The 19,366-nt window shown below is 44.4% G+C and overlaps 1 protein-coding gene across 1 annotated transcript in view; it reads left to right on the top strand.

The window, feature by feature from the left end:
• LOC126355617 (testis-specific serine/threonine-protein kinase 1-like) overlaps positions 1-18,026 on the top strand; it is an 82,972-nt gene extending 64,946 nt beyond the window's left edge. Inside the window, exons 4-5 of the mRNA XM_050005979.1 lie at positions 17,724-17,870; positions 17,919-18,026. Coding sequence (XP_049861936.1) covers positions 17,724-17,870; positions 17,919-18,026 — 255 coding nt within the window. The remainder of the gene's footprint in view (positions 1-17,723; positions 17,871-17,918) is intronic.
• Positions 18,027-19,366: the final 1,340 nt, after the last annotated feature.

Genomic DNA, 19,366 nt, shown 5'->3' with positions numbered 1-19,366 from the left:
TAGGCAAAAATGATGTGCTCAGTTATTCTCTGGGAATGGCAGTGGCGGCACGGTGCCTTCTACTCAGGGCCAGGAGAGGAGCCGGCTCTGCTGAAAAATCTCGAAGCAGGCTGCAGGCTAATTTCTGCGAAAACCACCCAGCTCCCAGGTGACCTTCACACTTCCTAATGAGATTCGCCGACTGCCTCCTGCCGACGAAGACGACCCAGAGACCACAAAACTTTCCTCCCAGCAAATGTGACCAGTGCACTCTAAATAAAATTGACAACGTGGTGACAGTAATGTCACACTGTCACGTGAAATACATTTAGATCAGAATCTGGCGCAATTTGACTCACAAAGGAGTCAACAGTTCTGGTTGGTGATCAACCCACTTATATTTGTTCCTCATAAAGCAATGCATCAGTATCTACTAATGACTGCATAATGTAAACACCCGGATTAGAGATTATAACCCACACCACTCTCCCAGAGTCCGTACCAGAATAATATGTATTTTCATAACTTTTCACACAATACATACTTTTGTTCTTTTTCACATAATACACATTGTTTAAAAATGTGTGTTCCTGTAGGAGGTTGTGTGGGTCAAAACTAGAAGAAAAGTTCCTATAATTACATACCCAGAAACCAACACCTATTGAGATATGGTGCCAAACTGGCTTCGACAATGGTAATACACTTACAATTCTCAATCACACTTCCTCTTAGTGAATGAATATTTGACTCCGATGTACTAATCAGATGCAAAATAACATTATGTTGCTCGTAGGTGCAGCAAAGCTAAATAATGCGCACCAACTTCAGGCAGTCAAGTTTAACAACGAAGTTCATTGTTGCCAGTTTCACACAGAATTTCATAGGTTGGAATGGACTGGAATTCAGCTCCAGCTCCCAGTTTAATGGTTTGTAAGCTCACTATATGAATAAAATACATGAAATGTACGGAAATAACGATTGGTGGTCACAGTCAAATTTAACCAAACTTCACACTATCACAAATAAATGGTAGTCTAATCACCATGTGATGCAGTTATCTTAAGTTCCGATAAGTGACGGAAATAATCAATGTTCCCAATGGAACAGCATCTTCAAGGCAGCGATGATGTGTGGATTTTCCTGTACGACCATTTCACCTGTATACTGAGAATATCAAGAACCGGATAAAACATCAAATTTCCGACATCGCTGAAGGTGGGAAAAGATCCTGCAAGATCGGGATCAACGACGACTGAAGAGACTCGTTCAACGTGACAGAAGTGCAACACTTCTGCAAATCGCTGCAGACTTCAATGCTGGACCTTCAACAAGTGTCAGCGTGCGAACCATTCAACGAAAAATCATCTATGTGGGCTTTTGGAGCCGAAGGCCACTCGTGTATCCATGATGACTGCACGACACAAAATTTTACGCCTCGCCTGGGCCCATAAACACCGACATTGTACTGCTGATGGCTGGTTTCATGTTGCCTGGTCGGACGAGTCTCGTTTCAAATTGTATCGAGAGGATGGACGTGTACGGGTATGGGGACAACCTCATGAATCCAATGACCATGCATCTCAGCGGGAAACTGTTCAAGCAGATGGAGGCTCTGTAATGGTGTGTGGCGTATGCGGCTGGAGCGATATGGGACCCCTGATACATCTGTACGACTCTGACAGATGACACGTACGTAAGCATCCTATCTGATCACCGGTACCCGTTCATGTCCATTGTGCGTTCTCGCGGATTCCAGCAGGACAATGGAACGCCCCACACGTCCAGAATTGCTACAGGGTGGCTCCAGGAACAGTCTCCTGAGTTTAAACACTTCCTCTGGCCACCAACTCCGCAGATGTGAACATTATTGAGTATATCTGCGATGCCTTGCAAACGTGCTGTTCAGAAGAAATCTTCACGCCTTCGTTCTCTTACAGATTTATGGGCAGTCCTGCAGGATTCATGGTGTCATTTCCCTTCAGCACTACTTCAGACATTAGTGGAGTCCATGCCACTTCTCCGTGGTCTCGGGCGCCCAACACGATATTAGGCAGGTGTACCAGTTTCTTTGGCTCTTCAGTGTGTGTAAGCGGAGCAAACACGGACGAGGAGCACCGGAGAGAAGACATAGGCTGCAAGTGGGAAAATCCGTTGCGATAAGCGACTTTGACAAAGAGCAGATTATCATTACGCAGAGTTTGTAAGCGAAAATCTCGAAAAAGAAGCAAGCTGGTCGAATATTAAAGTGCTACTGTCGTGACCATCTACGGAAAGAGGTAGAAGGACACTGAAACTGCCACTAAGAGCTGAATGGTTGGACGTCCACGACTCTTCACAGAACGTGGGTTCCATGACTCTTCACAGAACATGGGGTTCAGAGGCTTGCCTGTTCTGTAGAGTATGACAGATGGTGAACTACGGTACCTCTGTCGAAAGATCATTGTGCTAGTGCACGCACAAGTATTTCGGAGCACACCGTTCGTAATACATTTTTTAACATGGAGCTCCGCAGCAGATCTCCCCTACGTGTTCACATGTTAACCCAAAGACATCGACAATTACGACTGCAGTGGGCAAGAGGCCACCGGGATTCGACCATTGATCAATGGAAACGTACTGCCTCTTCGGGTGAATCAAGTTTTTGCTGCAGCAGGTCGGCGGCCGTCTCCACAAATGGCATCATCGAGGTGAACACCTGCTCGAAACGTGCTGTGCGCCAGGGGCGCAGGCTGTTGGGAGCAGTATTATGATACGGGATACATTCTCCTGTGCTTGTGTGATACCTGTGGTAGTAATCGAATACACGCTGACAACTGCGAACCACCTCCAACCCTTCATGCTTGATGTATTCCCCGACAGCGTATCATCTTTTAGGTGTAGAAGTATGAAACCGGAATTTGGTTGCAATAATTGCACGACTGTTATTTGAAACTGATAAACAATATTTTATTCAAAATAATCTACATCGCTATTTATACTTTTCTCCCACCTCTCCGACAGGCTACGAATGCCACGCCAAAAAGCAGTCCTTCTTTTGAAGCGAACCAGTCAGCGAGCCATGTTCGTCCATTTTCATAAGAACTGAAACGTTGTTCACCGAGAGCGTGTCCCAGTGTTGCAAATAGACAATAATCGGACGGAGCCAAGTCTGGAGAATAAGCTGCATGCCTTAGTATTTCCCAACTGGACGCCTCGATCGTTTCCTTGACCCATTTTGCTGTGTGTGATGGGGCGTTACCATGGAGCAATATGACTTTGTGCTGCCTTTTTCCATATTCCCGTCATTTTACACGTAATGGTCGATTTAAATCGATCATTTGCTATTGGTAGCGATCAGTGTTAACGGTTTCACCAGGTCAGATGACACCCTTCTGATCTCAACTAACACAGAGCGTTGTCTTCTTTCCAAAGCGATTTGGTTTTGCAATTGATGTCGATGGTTTGCCTGGAGTCTTCCATGATTTACGATGCTTAGGATCCCCAAAATATATCGATTTTTCATCACCTGTCACTATTCTATGGAGAAACTACTTTCTTTTGTATCTGGCGAGTAGCATTTTACAAGCGGTCTTTCGATTTGCTTACTGCTTTTTTCCCTCTCCCTGCAGCTTCCCCAGAGCTTTCAGCCGAAGAGAAACGGCTATGGAACTCACCTGTTTTGCTATCGGCCGCCATCACCGCGGACGCAAATCGGCGGTCAGTCATTTACGCGAATTACACGCCCTGTTGGTAGACATCTAACGCCACATACCTCCACAAACCTACCAACAAACTGTCGGATCCCTGATACGCAGAATCAGTGATGTATTTCATTCCAAAGACGGACAAGCAAGCTATCAAGCAGCGCGTTACCTAGTCCTACTTAGTTTCACGTGAGCTCCCGAGGCCCACCGTACGGTGACCATGGAGACGAGGCGCACGCCACAGCTTAAGTCTTGATGTTGAGTCAGTACTCAGGTACCACATTTTTAAAATGTGACTTCGCCTATTGAGGCTGTTTTAGTTTTATTTCTACACCATGCCCTCTTAGACAAATTATAGATTCAGGTATATCTTCTGAAGAAGGCTCAGTTATTTGGGCTGAAACCTAAGAAAAGGTTGGTTTCGTTACCGCAATCGAGGCTGATAGTTTCTTACATATTATTTTAGAGTACTGTGTCCATTTAACGGCAAGTGAACGCTTGCGCGAGGACCAAATGTTTAGACTCGAAATGGGCTAATCCCATGGACTTAAGTATGCTCAAGCTGGGAATAATGATCATTCACACTTTTCAGGCCTCGCGCGTCAGTGACTCACTTTTTAAGGGTAACATTTTATCACAAGGCGTCAGCTGAACCTATTTCTAAGTAATTCAGGGTTTGTGAGAGAAGGATGTTCACTGAGATGACAAAATTCAAACGACACCTTCTGATATTTTGTCGGGCGTTCTTTTGCCCCGCATAGTGCAGCAACTCGACGTGGCATGAATTCAATAAGTCGCTGAAAGTCCCCTGCAGAAATATTAAACAGTGTTGCCTCTGTAGCTTCCCATAATTGCGAAAGTGTTGCCGGTGCAGTACTTTGTGCACGAAATCGATTACGACCCGTGAATGTTAGATAGGTAGGCAAATCATTCGCTCTAACTGTCCAGAATGCTTCCCTAACCAATCGCGAACAATTGTGGCCCGGTGCGCCGGCACATTGTCGTCTATAAAAATTCCATCGGTGATGGCTGTAAATGGTTTCCAAGTAGCCGAATGAAACCATTTCCAGGCAATGATCAGTTCAGTGGACCACATATCACAGTCCATTCCACGTAAACACAGCCCACACTATTATGGAGTCACCACCAGCTTACACAATGCCTTCTTGACAACTTGGTTTCATGGTGTTTGTGCCGCACTCGAAATCCACCGTCAGCGCATACCAACTGGGTCTAGAGTTCAGCTGATACGGTCACGAGTACAGCTGAGGCGTTGCAGGCGATGTGCAGCTCGCTAAAGCACTCGCGTCGGTCGTCTGCTCTCATAGCCCATTAACACCACATCTCGCCGCACTGTCCTAATGGATACGTTCATCGTATGTCACATATCGATTTTTGCGGTTATTTCACGCACTGACAACTCAGATGCCCTAGTCGTCAATTGAAGGATGTCGGCCACTGCGTTGTCCGTGGTGAGAGCTGATACCTGAAATGTGGTATTCTCGGCACTTTCTTGACACGGTGGATTTTGGAATATTGAATTTCCTAACGATTACCGAAACGGATGTCCCAATCGTTCGAAACTTGTTAATTCCCACCGTGCGGCCGTAATCAGTCGGAAACCTTTTCATATGAATCGTCTGAGTGTACGAGGGTAATCCCAAAAGTAAGGTCTCCTATTTTTTTTATAAGTACAGAACTCTGTGTGGCAGTTGGCCACACTGTTATGAAGAGTGCTTCACTCGCCGTGTGTAAAGATGCGCACGCCCCGTTGAGGCGCTCAGTCTTGGCTTGGCAGCCGTTGAGAATGGAGCTCCCGTTGGATGTTACCGCCAAGTGCGAATTGCGCGCAGTTATTCGGTTTTTGAACGCAAAAGTCATTGCGCCGATGAAATCAATTGCCAATTAACGGAAGTGTATGGTGAGTCGCGCATGGATGTCAAAAATGGCCATAAGTGGCGTAGAGAGTTTGTAGCTGGTCCGACCGAAATTCACGATGAACAAAGGAGCTGGAGACCGTCAATCTGAGAAGTGTCGAAGGTTGAACAAAGCATGCGTGAAGATCGGCGGAGCACTCTCGATGATATCTGCACGTTTGTTCCTGAGGTTTCCCGAAGCACCGCTCGCAGAATTTTAACGGAAACATTGAACTACCGGTAGCTGTGCGCAAGATGGGTGCTGACTGAGGACCACATGTGGCAACGAGTTGATGCTTCCAGCGGTTTCTTCACCGCCTTGCAGCCCAACAGGACAACTTACTGGACTCAGTTGTCACGGGTGACGAAACCTGGGCATACCACTTTACACCTGAGACCAAGCAACAATCACGCCAATCGCGGCATCCTTCTTCGCCAAAGCAGCGGAAATTCAAAGAAACACAGTCTGCCGGTAAAGTCATGACAACGGTTTTTTGGGATCGGAAAGCGGTACTGCTGGTCGCTTTTATTCCCACTGGGACAACAGTTAACGCTGACAGGTACTGTGCGACTCTGAAAAATCTCAAGCCGGTAATTCAGAACAGGAGAAGAGGAATGTTGAGCAAGGGCGTACACATTCTCCATGACAACGCTCTCCCACACATAGCTCGCAAACCGTTGCTCTCCTACAACAGTTTCAGTGGAAACGTAATCACCCACTCACCCTATAGTCCTGACTTGGCGCCCAGTGAGTGTCACCTCTTCTCTAAATTAAAAGAACATTTGGCCCGAAAACGATTCAGCTCCGACGACGAGGAAAGAAGAGGTTCATAACTTTTTGAACAGCCTAGCGGCGAGCTGGTATAACATGGGCATACAAAAACTGCCACAGCGTCTACATAAATGCATCGACAGAAATGGTGATTATGTCGAAAAATAGCTAAATGTTCAAGGTGTAAACTGATGTAAAACATTATAGAAATAAACAGGTCTACGTATTAATAAAGAGAATAGGAGACCTTACTTTTCGGATTGTTGTTGTTGTTGTTGTTGTTGTGGTCTTCAGTCCTGAGACTGGTTTGATGCAGCTCTCCATGCTAATTTATCCTGTGCAAGCTCCTTCATCTCCCAGTAACTATTGCAACCTACATCCTTCTGAATCTGCTTAGTGTATTCATCTCTTGGTCTCCCTCTACAATTTTTACCCTCCACACTGCCCTCCAATACTAAATTGGTGATCCCTTGATGCCTCAGAACATGTCCTACCAACCGATCCCTTCTTCTAGTCACCTTCTCTTCTCCACAATCCTATTCAATACTTCCTCATTAGTTATGTGATCTACCCATCTAATCTTCAGCATTCTTCTGTAGCACCACATTTCGAAAGCTTCTATTCTCTTCTTGTCCAAACTATTTATCGTCCATGTTTCACTTCCATGCATGGCTACACTCCATACAAATACTTTCAGAAATGACTTTCTGACACTTAAATCTATACTCGAAGTTAACAAATTTCTCTTCTTCAGAAACGTTTTCCTTCCCATTGCCAGTCTACATTTTATATCCTCTCTACTTCGACCATCGTCAGTTATTTTGCTCCCCAAATAGCAAAACTCCTTTACTACTGTAAGTGTCTCATTTCCTAACCTAAATCCCTCAGCATCACCCGACTTAATTCGACTACATTCCATTATCCTTGTTTTGCTTTTGTTGATGTTCATCTTATATCCTCCTTTCAAGACACTGTCCATTCCGTTCAACTGCTCTTCCAAGTCCTTTGCTGTCTCTGACAGAATTACAATGTCATCGGCGAACCTCAAAGTTTTTATTTCTTCTCCATGGATTTTAATATCTACTCCGAATTTTTCTTTTGTTTCCTTTATTGATTGCTCAATATACAGATTGAATAACATCGGGGAGAGGCTACAATCCTGTCTCACTCCCTTCCCAACCACTGCTTCCCTTTCATACCCCTCGACTCTTATAACTGCCATCTGGTTTCTGTACAAATTGTAAATAGCATTTCGCTCCCTATATTTTTCCCCTGCCACCTTTAGAATTTGAAAGAGAGTATTCCAGTCAACGTTGTCAAAAGCTTTCTCTAAGTCTACAAATGCTAGAAACGTAGGTTTGCCTTTCCTTAATCTCTCTTCTAAGATAAGTCGTAAGGTCAGTATTTCCTCACGTGTTCCAACATTTCTACGGAATCCAAACTGATCTTCCCCGAGGTCAGCTTCTATCAGTTTTTTCATACGTCTGTAAATAATTCGTGTTAGTATATTGCAGCTGTGACTTATTACACTGATAGTTCGGTAATTTTCACATCTGTCAACGGCTGCTTTCTTTGGGATTGGAATTATTATATTCTTCTTGAAGTCTGAGGGTATTTCGCCTGTCTCGTACATCTTGCTCAGCAGATGGAAGAGTTTAGTCAGGACTGTCTCTCCCAAGGCCGTCAGTAGTTCTAATGGAATGTTGTCTACTCCGGGGGCCTTGTTTCGACTCAGGTCTTTCAGTGCTCTATCAAACTCTTCACGCAGTATCGTATCTCCCATTTCATCTTCATCTACATCCTCTTCCATTTCCATAATATTGTCCTCAAGTACATCGCCCTTTTATAGACCCTCTATATACTCCTTCCACCTATCTGCTTTTCCCTCTTTGCTTACAACCGGGTTTCCATCTGAGCTCTTGACGTTCATACAAGTGGCTCTCTTTTCTCCAAAGGTCTCCTTAATTTTCCTGTAGGCTGTATCTATCTTACCCCTAGTGAGATAAGCCTTCACATCCTTACATTTGTCCTCTAGCCATGCCTGCTTAGCCATTTTGCACTTCCTGTCAATCTCATTTTTGAGATGTTTGTATTTCTTTTTGCCTGCTTCATTTACTGCATTTTTATATTTTCTCCTTTCATCAATTAAATTCAATATTTCTTCTGTTACCCAAGGATTTCTACTAGCCCTCGTCTTTTTACCTATTTGATCCTCTGCTGCCTTCACTACTTCATCCCTCAGAGCTATCCATTCGTCTTCTACTGTATTTCTTTCCCCCATTCCTGTCAATTGTTCCCTTATGCTCTCCCTGAAACTCTGTACAACCTCCGGTTTAGTCAGTTTATCCAGGTCCCATCTCCTTAAATTCCCACCTTTTTGCAATTTCTTCAGTTTTAATCTACAGTTCATAACCAATAAATTGTGGTCAGAGTCCACATCTGCCCCTGGAAATGTCATACAATTTAAAACCTGGTTCCTAAATCTCTGTCTTACCATTATATAATCTATCTGATACCTTTTAGTATCTCTGGAATTCTTCCATGTATACAACCTTCTTTTATGATTCTTGAACGAAGTGTTAGCTATGATTAAGTTATGCTCTGTACAAAATTCTAACAGATGGCTTCCTCTTTCATTTCTTAGCCCCAATCCATATTCACCTACTATGTTTCCTTCTCTCCCTTTTCCTACTGTCGAATTCCAGTCACCCATGACTATTAAATTTTCGTATCCCTTCACTACCTGAATAATTTCTTTTATCTCATCATACATTTCTTCTATTTCTTCGTCATCTGCACAGCTCGTTGGCATATAAACTTGTACTACTGTAGTAGGCATGGGCTTCGTGTCTATCTTGGCCACTATAATACGTTCACTATGCTGTTTGTAGTAGCTTACCCGCATTCCTATTTTTTATTCATTATTAAACCTACTTCTGCATTATCCTTATTTGATTTTGTATTTATAACCCTGTATTCACCTGACCATAAGTCTTGTTCCTCCTGCCACCGAACTTCACTAATTCCCACTATATCTAACTTTAACCTATCCATTTCCCTTTTTAAATTTTCTATCCTACCTGCCCGATTAAGGGATCTGACATTCCACGCTCCGATCCGTAGAACGTCAGTTTTCTTTCTCCTGACAACGACGTCGTCTTGAGTAGTCCCCGCCTGGAGATCTGAATGGAGGACCATTTTACCTCCGGAATATTTTACCCAAGAGGACGCCATCATCATTTAACCATACAGTAAAGCTGCATGCCCTCGGGAAAAATTACGGCTGTAGTTTCCCCTTGCTTTCAGCCGTTCGCAGTACCAGCACAGCAAGATCGTTTTGTTTATTGTTACAAGGCCAGATCAGTCAATCATCCAGACTGTTGCCCTGCAACTACTGAAAAGGCTGCTGCCCCTCTTCAGGAACCACACGTTTGTCTGGCCTCTCAACAGATACCCCTCCGTTGTGGTTGCAACTATGGTACGGCTATCTGTATCGTTGAGGCACGCAAGCCTTCCCACCAACGGCAAGGTCCATGGTTCATGGGGGAAGGACTTTTCGGATTACCCACGTAAATATGTTTCACCATCGCTCTGCTCTTCCATACCTTGTGCACGCGATACTACCACTATCTCTATATATGCATATTGCTCTCGCATGACTATGTCACATTGTACACCTCCAGCAAGGGAAGGAGGCAGTGCTATCAGCTTTACACTACATGGAGAGTTCTGCAGCAGGCGCTTCTCTTATGTAATATATATATATATATATATATATATATATATATATATATATATATATATATATATATATATATACCGCTTGCGACACATCTTCCCATAGTCTCGATTTGGTTTCAAGCGATAACTATATAGGTAGTTATCAATATTGCAAGTTGTGTTTCAAGGATTTTCTCGAATCACGACACTGATTAGATACACTCTGCAATTTTTAACACGTACCTGTCATCTGGATGTGCTCTGAATGGTTTCCAGTGTCTTTTTTTTAAATCGAAACAACTTTCAATAAATTTAGTATGATGTGACGTATGTGCTTGATAATTTTCGGTCAGGCAAAGCTAAGTGTTCTCTGAGCCAAAAGGCAAGGTTCCATAGTAAAAGCTTCATTCACGTATCATTGTACTACCGAATTCCACCACTAGGAACTACAGAAGGTTGAAAATCAAAATGGTGGATTTCACAGGACGTGCTGGATAGTGTGGCAAGAAACTGACTTCGGGTGAGACGTTTTCTGTACGACGAATGGCAGTCAGATTCAGCCAAAATGAAAGTTGAAACTAGAAGTAGAAACTAGAAGCGAATGTATGGGATGAAACTTGCAGTATTTTGCTACAGGATGGAAGCTCGACTATCTGTATAAGCCTTCTCAACAAAATTCTGACCGGCCGCTGTGACAGAGCGGTTTTAGGAGCTTCAGTCTGGAACGATTCGACCACTACGGTCGCAGGTTCGAATCCTGCCTCGGGCTTGGATGTGTGTGATGTCGTTAGGTTATTTAGGTTTAAATAGTTTCAAGCTCTAGGGGACTGGTGACCTCAGATGTTAACTGGCACCTGTTTTTGAACTATCTGACACATTATTATCTCTATGCAAATCCTGTTACAACACTCATTAACACTGACAAAGGGCAACATTGATACCAAAATCTCACTCTCACAAATTTTAGAAATATTATTAATGTTGTTGTTGTCTTCAGTCCTGAGACTGGTTTGATGCAGCTCTCCATGCTACTCTATCCTGTGCAAGCTGCTTCATCTCCCAGTACCTACTGCAACCTACATCCTTCTGAATCTGCTTAGTGTATTCATCTCTTGGTCTCCCTCTACGATTTTTACCCTCCACGCTGCCCTCCAATGCTAAATTTGTGATCCCTTGATGCCTCAAAACATGTCCTACCAACCGATCCCTTCTTCTAGTCAAGTTGTGCCACAAACTTCTCTTCTCCCCAATCCTATTCAATACCTCCTCATTAGTTACGTGATCTACCCATCTAATCTTCAGCATTCTTCTGTAGCACCACATTTCGAAAGCTTCTATTCTCTTCTTGTCCAAACTTAATGAACACGAAAAATACCTTACAGTGAAAATTACACAGGCCTTAATGAAAAATTTAAAGTTCCCCGATGTGGATGTCTCATTCAACAATGATTCTAGCTACTTGGTGCCGATAAATAAAATATTACCTTCATTCCTCTTCATGTTCTTTTCATTCTGAAACACTAATCAAATCCTTTTCGTCGGTTTCACAATATTCAAACACAAATGATTTTACTTAAACAAGATGGAATTAGCTTTACGTCTACATTCTCAAAAGTCCTCTGCTCGGCGTCTGTCTCACTACGCGTCTAACAATTGAAGTCCCGCGCTCTTCGCTGCCAAACAGCGATGACAAAACGAAGCACATCTTCCAGCGACACAGCTACTCTCGCCAAAGACTGCCCGCCAACAATAGGCGATTCAGAATTGTCGCTTAGCATTTGAGACATCCCAAGTATGCATAAATTCCAGAAATGCAAAGAACGAACTGCCGATAGACCAGTTTCAGTTGCTCTAGGCCGGCCGGTTTGACCAAGCGGTTCTAGGCGCTTCAGTCTGGAACCGCGGGACCTCTACGGTCGCAGGTTCGATCCTGCCTCGGGCATGGATGTGTGTGTGATGTCCTTAGGTTAGTTAGGTTTAAGTAGTTCTGAGTTCTAGGCGACTGATGACCTCAGAAGTTAAGTCCCACAGTGCTCGGAGCCATTTGAACCATTTGAACCAACTGACAAAGGGGATGTTTGTGGCATGTGTGTATGACTGTGACTGCTGGAGATTATCGACACCAGTTATGAGTTAAACGAAACTGTAGTGAACTTTATGTTTCCACATGGACCAGCTGCTGGATATAGGTTTCCATCCGAAGAACAGCACCAATGCCATAAGTGTTTACTTCCTGTTTACAATGTTCTGAAGACTGTAGGTGCTCCAGTTCCTATTGATTGAACAGGAAGCCATCACTCTACATCAAAGGAAGATACTGAAGCAGTGGAACACATTTTTAGTTCCATTTACTGGCTGATTCTAGTACAAAACTGGGTGGCCAGAAGTTGTATACATTGAAACGTTTGGACTCTTCACATTCATTTTGGAGCCACTGAAAATGCGTGAAAAATGAGTCTCTTACTCCTTTTCAAAACTAAAATTGAATAATATTCGAGACTATGAAGGTAAGATTTTTTCCTAGCCTGCCTGAATTGATATGGACTATGCCTTCAGAGATTATTGTATCAGCAAGGAGGTAGGAGCCGGATTTAACATACATTTACCGAGAAAAAGTAATCGATCACTGCAACTCTCGTTTTCTGACAGCAAATAAAGTTACTGTAGTTAATAACTACCTATTGAAATAATACATACAGTACTCTCAAAGACTGTTTTTTTTACTTCTTTGTTGATCTCATTTTGTTATATTTTGTTCGTTGTATATGTTCGGGGAACATATACGTATCATTGACGGTTTGCAGTAGCGTTTTGGAGCATATACTGTATTCAAACATTATGAATCACCTCGAAGGGAACGATCTAATCAGCAGGTTTCAGAAAACATCGTTCTTGTGCAACGCAGCTAGCTCTTTATTCGCACGAAGTAATGGCCACTATCGACAGGGGATCATCGAAAGGGTGCAAAAAAGGGCAGCTCGTTTTGTATTATCACGTAATAGGGGAGAGAGTGTGGCAGATATGATACGCGAATTGGAAGTCATTACAGCAAAGACGTTTTTAGTCGCGGCGAGATCTTTTTACGAAATTTCAGTCACCAACTTTCTCTTCCGAATGCGAAAATATTTTGTTGAGCCCAACCTACATAGGTAGGAATGATCATCAAAACAAAATAAGAGAAATCAGAGCCCGAACAGAAAGGTTTATGTGTTCGTTTTTCCCGCGCGCTGTTAGGGAGTGGAATGGTAGAGATATAGTATGATTGTGGTTCGATGAACTCTCTGCCAAGCACTTAAATGTGAATTGCAGAGTAGTCATGTAGATGTAGATGTAGATTCTAGAGAAGCTGCACGGTCTTCAATGGTATCTGTTATTTCGAGAACAGTTACTATCTTCATATGTTGATACATCGATATAACGATATTTTCTTCATACAGATGTCGTTATGTATCGACGATAGTTTCTTTACAGATATATCGATAGGGAAAGAGCAATATCTGGTGCCGATATTTTTATATCATTTTTTTCTTTTTTGCAGTTTTCGATTTATATTTGAAGCTGTTTTTTTAATTGTAGTAGAACATAATTTTACTTTCACTGTGTGAAGGAGTCTTACTACTTTTTGAGCTTTCACCACGTCCAGTCTTTCTCTATCAATGTGTGCATCAAGTATAGATAGCAAAGAAGAAGAAGTGTGATTGCACTTCGGGGTGGCGGTGTGAACAGAAAGACAAGAATCCCACTGAGGAAATACAGGGTGTCCGAGAAGTCTTTGCCTGATTACATAAATTGATAACTCAGGTCAGAAGTAAGATACAAATATGAAACTGGTGTCTGATTGTTTACAAACTATCAAACCTTTTTTTCACACATCAGTAAACTTCCACATGAGCACCCTTGGTAGCACGTAGCTCATCTAGGCGATATTCAGTTTCCGTCCACACATTAGCCAACATCACCGGAGTGATCGATTCAACGATTGTGGTTATCCGTTGCCGCAGGGTTTCAAGATCTGGTACACGTGTTCGGTAGACCTCGTCCTTGACATAACCCCATAAAAAGAAGTCTAATGGAGTTATGTCAGGAGAGCGTGGAGGCCAAACCGTTGGCCCATCACGACCAATCCATCGCCCAGGAAAGGTCATACCGAGATAGACACGGACGTCCAAACCCCAATGAGGCGGTGGACCGTCTTGCTGAAACAAGACATCGGGGTCATACTGAAGCAGCTGAGGAACAGCATACAGTTGCAACATGTCCAGATACACTGCAGATGTGATGGTAGCCTCAGCGAAGAAGAATGGCCCGATAATTAGATCGTGCAATAGCGCGCACCAAACATTCACCTTTGGACTGACTGCCTCTGGTGCGCTCCATGACCTCGCCAGGGAGTTGTGAACCCCAAAAACGCACATTAGGGTGATTCACTACTCCACTGACAAAAAAGGTCGCTTTGTCGGAAAAGGCAATTCGTCTGAGATAACCATCATCGTCCTCAATACGTTATAGCATTTCGACCGCAAAGTTATATCGACGTGTGCTGTCATTGGGCAACAAGGTCTGAACGATTTGCACTTTGTATGCACGAAACAATAAACGTTTGTGTAAAATGTCATGGAGAGAGTTTGGCATCTGTAATTCACGTGGGGCCCTGCGCACCGATTTCTTCGGACTTCGCAGAAAAGACTGCCTTACAGCTTCCACCCTGTCTGCTGAGGTTCTTGGTCGACCAGACCTCGGAAGGTCAATCCTGTGTTCTTGAACCTCTCATACCAGGCTTTAATGCTCTTGACATCAGGTGGATTCCTTCCAAATGTTGTCTGGAAGTGTCTCTGCACTGTGGTTGTTGATCATGTCTCATGGTACGACAGGACACACTGTGCTTTCTCCTGATTGGTTAACATGGCTTCTTGGGCACTGCACCTCATCCACTACCTATGTGCTGCGAACCTAAAACAGAAAAAAACTTTTATAGTTGTAAACAACTCGACACAAGTTTCATATTTGTATCTTACTTCTAGCCTGAGTTACCAATTTATGTAATCAGGGAAAGACTATCCGGACTCCCTGTATGACATCAGTTACGTCAAATATGGTTTTTAACGCGACTGGTGTGCTATTACTTCACATCGGCATACTTCAATAGCAGTTGCTGAAAATGAGGAACAACAATCTAAATTACAAGACTGGTCTTTGCGGTGGGCGGAGACGTGTGAGGGGAAATGCTGACGTAATCGTCGCTCGGCGCTACCAACACACACTGCAACGTTTAGCTTCACTTCGCAAATTTGACACTACAAAGGCTAGGTCGCTAGCGTTTGTAGAAATGAAAAAAGACAAGGAAGTCGACATGAAATGCTGCGGACAAATCCGATATGTAACGAAACCGAACGACGCACCTGTCGTACACCTTTATATTTGTGCCACTTACTTGCAGTTACCATTGTCAGCAAAGTGGTTATCGCCAAGCGTGAACGCGCATCGTTTTCCTTTCAATCCTTTCACTAAGCGGGGTAACTAGGCTGCCAGCTTGTTGATGTTCAGAGTATCTAATAATAAATCAACAACTAAATATACAATCCTAAAACTCGGAACATACAAGGTATATCAGAAAAAACCATTCAATTTAAAAAAAAAAAAATCATAAGTGTTATGTTATTTGGGATATGTGCGAGGACAACATACTGCTGGAAAGAGCAAACTCTCGAGTTTGACATTGTTCTCGCTAGGTAGCAGCAATGTCTGCCGACTTCAGTTCCACTGAAAGTGGTGTCAGGACAACGAAAAGCGTTTCGTGTTCCATCTTTTCCGCAGTGCGGGTCAGTAGTAACTGTTTGGCGTGACTTTCGTACTAGATATGGCGTGGATCCCCCTACAGCACGGAGCTTAGACGATGACAAGAACAATACCGAGGAACAGGTTTTTTGTGCACAGTCAAATCGCCGGGCCGTCCCCGAGTGCCTGCCACAGACGTAGAAAGCATCCGCCATAGACCCACAAGGAGTCCGGAGAAATCCGTTCGCCATTCAGCTCGACAGCTCAACATGGCCCCGATGTCCGTCTGGTATGTGTTCAGTCGACGTTTACACATGAAACGGTACAAAATTCAACTACTGGAAGCTCTTCATGAAGGTGACAAACAGGAACGTGTGGAGTTCTGTAATTTCGTACTTGGCAAGATGGAGGATCACAGATTTTTCCACGCTTAGTGTTCAGTGATGCAATATTGCAGAAACAGAAGGGTGAAAAGTTATAATGTAAAAATATGTGGTACAGAACATCGACATGAAGTTGTGCAACATGAGAGGCACTCTCCAAAATTAAAAGTGTTTTGTCCACTTTCACGGAATAAGATGTACGGTCCATTTTTCTTTGCCGAGAACACTGTTACAGGAAGCACATATCTCGATATGCTTGAGAACTTTCTTTTCCCACAGTAGGAGACTGATTCCAACGACTTCTTCTATCAACAGGATGGTGCGCTGCCACATTGGCAACCGGAAATGCGGGAATTTTTAGATCAAAGGATTCCTGAACGATGGATCGGTCGCACTGGACCAAATGATTCAGCCTTACATTACTGGCCTCCAAGGTCACTGGACCTGATTGTATGTGATTATTTCATGTGGGGGTCTGTACAAGACGCCGTTTATGTGCCACGTTACCAACAACAGTAAATAAAGTAAGACATCACATAACACCAGCTGTGGAAGCTGTAGCTCAAGACACGGTCGTCGTAGTGTGGGAATAGTGTGAATATCGCATTGACATATGCCGTGCATCTCCATAGGAGAATATTCAATATGTATAAAAAGGTACGAAAAAAAATCTTTTGAGTTTCCCGTTCATCAGAAAACAAAATTCATTGTATATGTTTATTAGTTTCAGAAATATAGAAATATGGTAATATAGACGTGATTCTTCCTTATACACCCTGTATTTACAATTATTTTTGACTGGCATGCTGATATGCAGATATTTTTTTCACCAGTATATCAATATATCGATAATTTTTCTCGATATGTCGTGGGCTGACGATGTTTCTTAAATATCGATATATCGGGTACCCGATGTTTTTAGAAATGTCTACAGTCCCAGTGTTGGGTGCAGGTACAGTAGTGCGGTACTTCGGTGTGCGCAGGTGCTGAACACGGACTTCTTCACGATGGAGCTTTAATATCGATATATCGGATGCCCAATGTTTTTAGAAATGTCAACAGTCCCAGTGTTGGGTGCGGGTACAGTAGTGCGGTACTTCGGTGTGCGCAGGTGCTGAACACGGACTTCTTCGCGATGGAGCTTTAATATCGATATATCGGGTACCCGATGTTTTTAGAAATGTCAACAGTCCCAGTGTTGGGTGCGGGTACAGTAGTGCGGTACTTCGGTGTGCACAGGTGCTGAACACGGACTTCTTCACGATGGAGCTTTAATATCTATATATCGGGTACCCGATGTTTTTAGAAATGTCAACAGTCCCAGTGTTGGGTGCGAGTACAGTAGTGCGGTACTTCGGTGTGCGCAGGTGCTGAACACGGACTTCTTCGCGATGGAGCTTTAATATCGATATATCGGATACCCGATGTTTTTATAAATGGCAACAGTCCCAGAATTGGGTGCGTGTACAGTAGTGTGGTACTCCGGGTTGCGCAGGTGCTGAACGCGGACTTCTTCGCGATGGAGCCGCGCCTGATGCAGTTGACGCCGGACGAGAAGAACGCGCTGATGGAGGCGCGCGCGTCGCGGCGCCGCAAACCCGGCGGTTCGATGGATATCGCGGCGGCGGCGGCGGCCAAGGAGGCGGCGCGCGCCGCGGAGGCTGGGCTGCCCGAGGTGCACATGCTGCAGGCGCCCGCTGGCTCCGCGCCCAACTTCGCCAAGCACTCCGTCATGGCGCCCAACCTGCGCGCCTCGGAACACTCCGAGTCCTCCACCGTCTCGCGCAGCGTCAAATAAACACTCTGCCCAAACCGCAACGCACGCCGCGTCCTCTTCATTCCCGTCACGCCCCACGCACTACGACGCGAGCGCGAGCCGGTGACCGCCTACACTGTGCGAACAAAAGCACCCGTAATCCCGCTACGTAACTCCCGACTGACCGCTGGCTGTCACGAGAGACGGACCTGCCACTACGAGGGTGATTCAGATAAAAACCTTCAGTGGTGCTACACTGAAGAGCCAGAGAAACTGGTACAGCTGCCTAATATCGTGTAGGGCCCCAGAGACCATGCGGAAGTGCCGCAACACGATGTTGCATGGACTCGACTGATATCTGAAGTAGTGCTGGAGGGAACTGACACCATGAATCCTGCAGGGCTGTCCACAAATCCGTAAGAGTACGAAGGGGTGAAGATCTTTTCTGAACAGCACGTTGCAATTCATCACAGATATGCTCAATAATGTTCATGCCTGGGGAGTTCGGTGGCCAGCGGAAGAGTTTGAACTGAGAAGAGTATTCCTGCAGCAACTCTGTGGTAATTCTGGATGCGTGGGGTGTCTGATTGTCATGCTGGAATTTCCCAAGTCCGTCGGAATGCACAATGGACACGAATGAATACAGGTGATCTTTCAGGATGCTTTCGTACGTGACACCTGTCGTCGTATCTAGACGTATCAGCGGTCCCATGTCACTTCAGCTCCACACGCCCCACACCATTACAGAGCCTCCACCAGCTTGAACAGTCCTCTGCTGACGTGCAGGGTCCATGGATTCATGAGGTTGGCTCCATACCCGTACACGTCCGTCTGCTCGTACTGTTTGAAATGAGACTCGACCGACCAGAAAACATGTTTCCAGTAATCAACAGTCCAATGTCGGTGTTGACGGACCCAGGCGAGGCATAAAGATTTGTGTCATGCAGTCATCGAGGGTACGCGAGAGGGCGTTCGGCTCCGAAAGCCCATATCGATGATGTTTCGTTGAATGGTTCGTTTGCTGACATTTGTTAATGGCCCAGCGTAGAAACCTGCTTCACTTTGAGGAAGGGTTGCACTTCTGTCACGCTGAGCGATTATCTTCAGCCGTCGTTGGTCCCGTTCTTGCAGGGTCTTTTCCCGACCGCGACGAGGCTATGGTTGTTTTGGTTACATATGAAGAACCACTCCACTGTGCCTGTCTGACTTCAGAATGCGCCAGGCGGTTCTGTAGGTGTTTTCTGTGTGTACGTTTGGTGTGGGGTTTTATGTGTGTGTTATTGGTCCCTAAAGAGTCGTTTAAGGATTAATTTTGGGCATTCGTGAGAAGATTTTGATGGTTCGTTTCCTAAATTTTGCACGAGAAAGTGGGCCGAAGTTTG

This window comes from Schistocerca gregaria, chromosome 3, assembly GCF_023897955.1.
Source record: "Schistocerca gregaria isolate iqSchGreg1 chromosome 3, iqSchGreg1.2, whole genome shotgun sequence".
NCBI classification, from domain to species: domain Eukaryota; kingdom Metazoa; phylum Arthropoda; class Insecta; order Orthoptera; family Acrididae; genus Schistocerca; species Schistocerca gregaria.
Note: the sequence above shows the minus strand (reverse complement) of the source record. Positions and strands in the feature narration are given on the sequence as shown.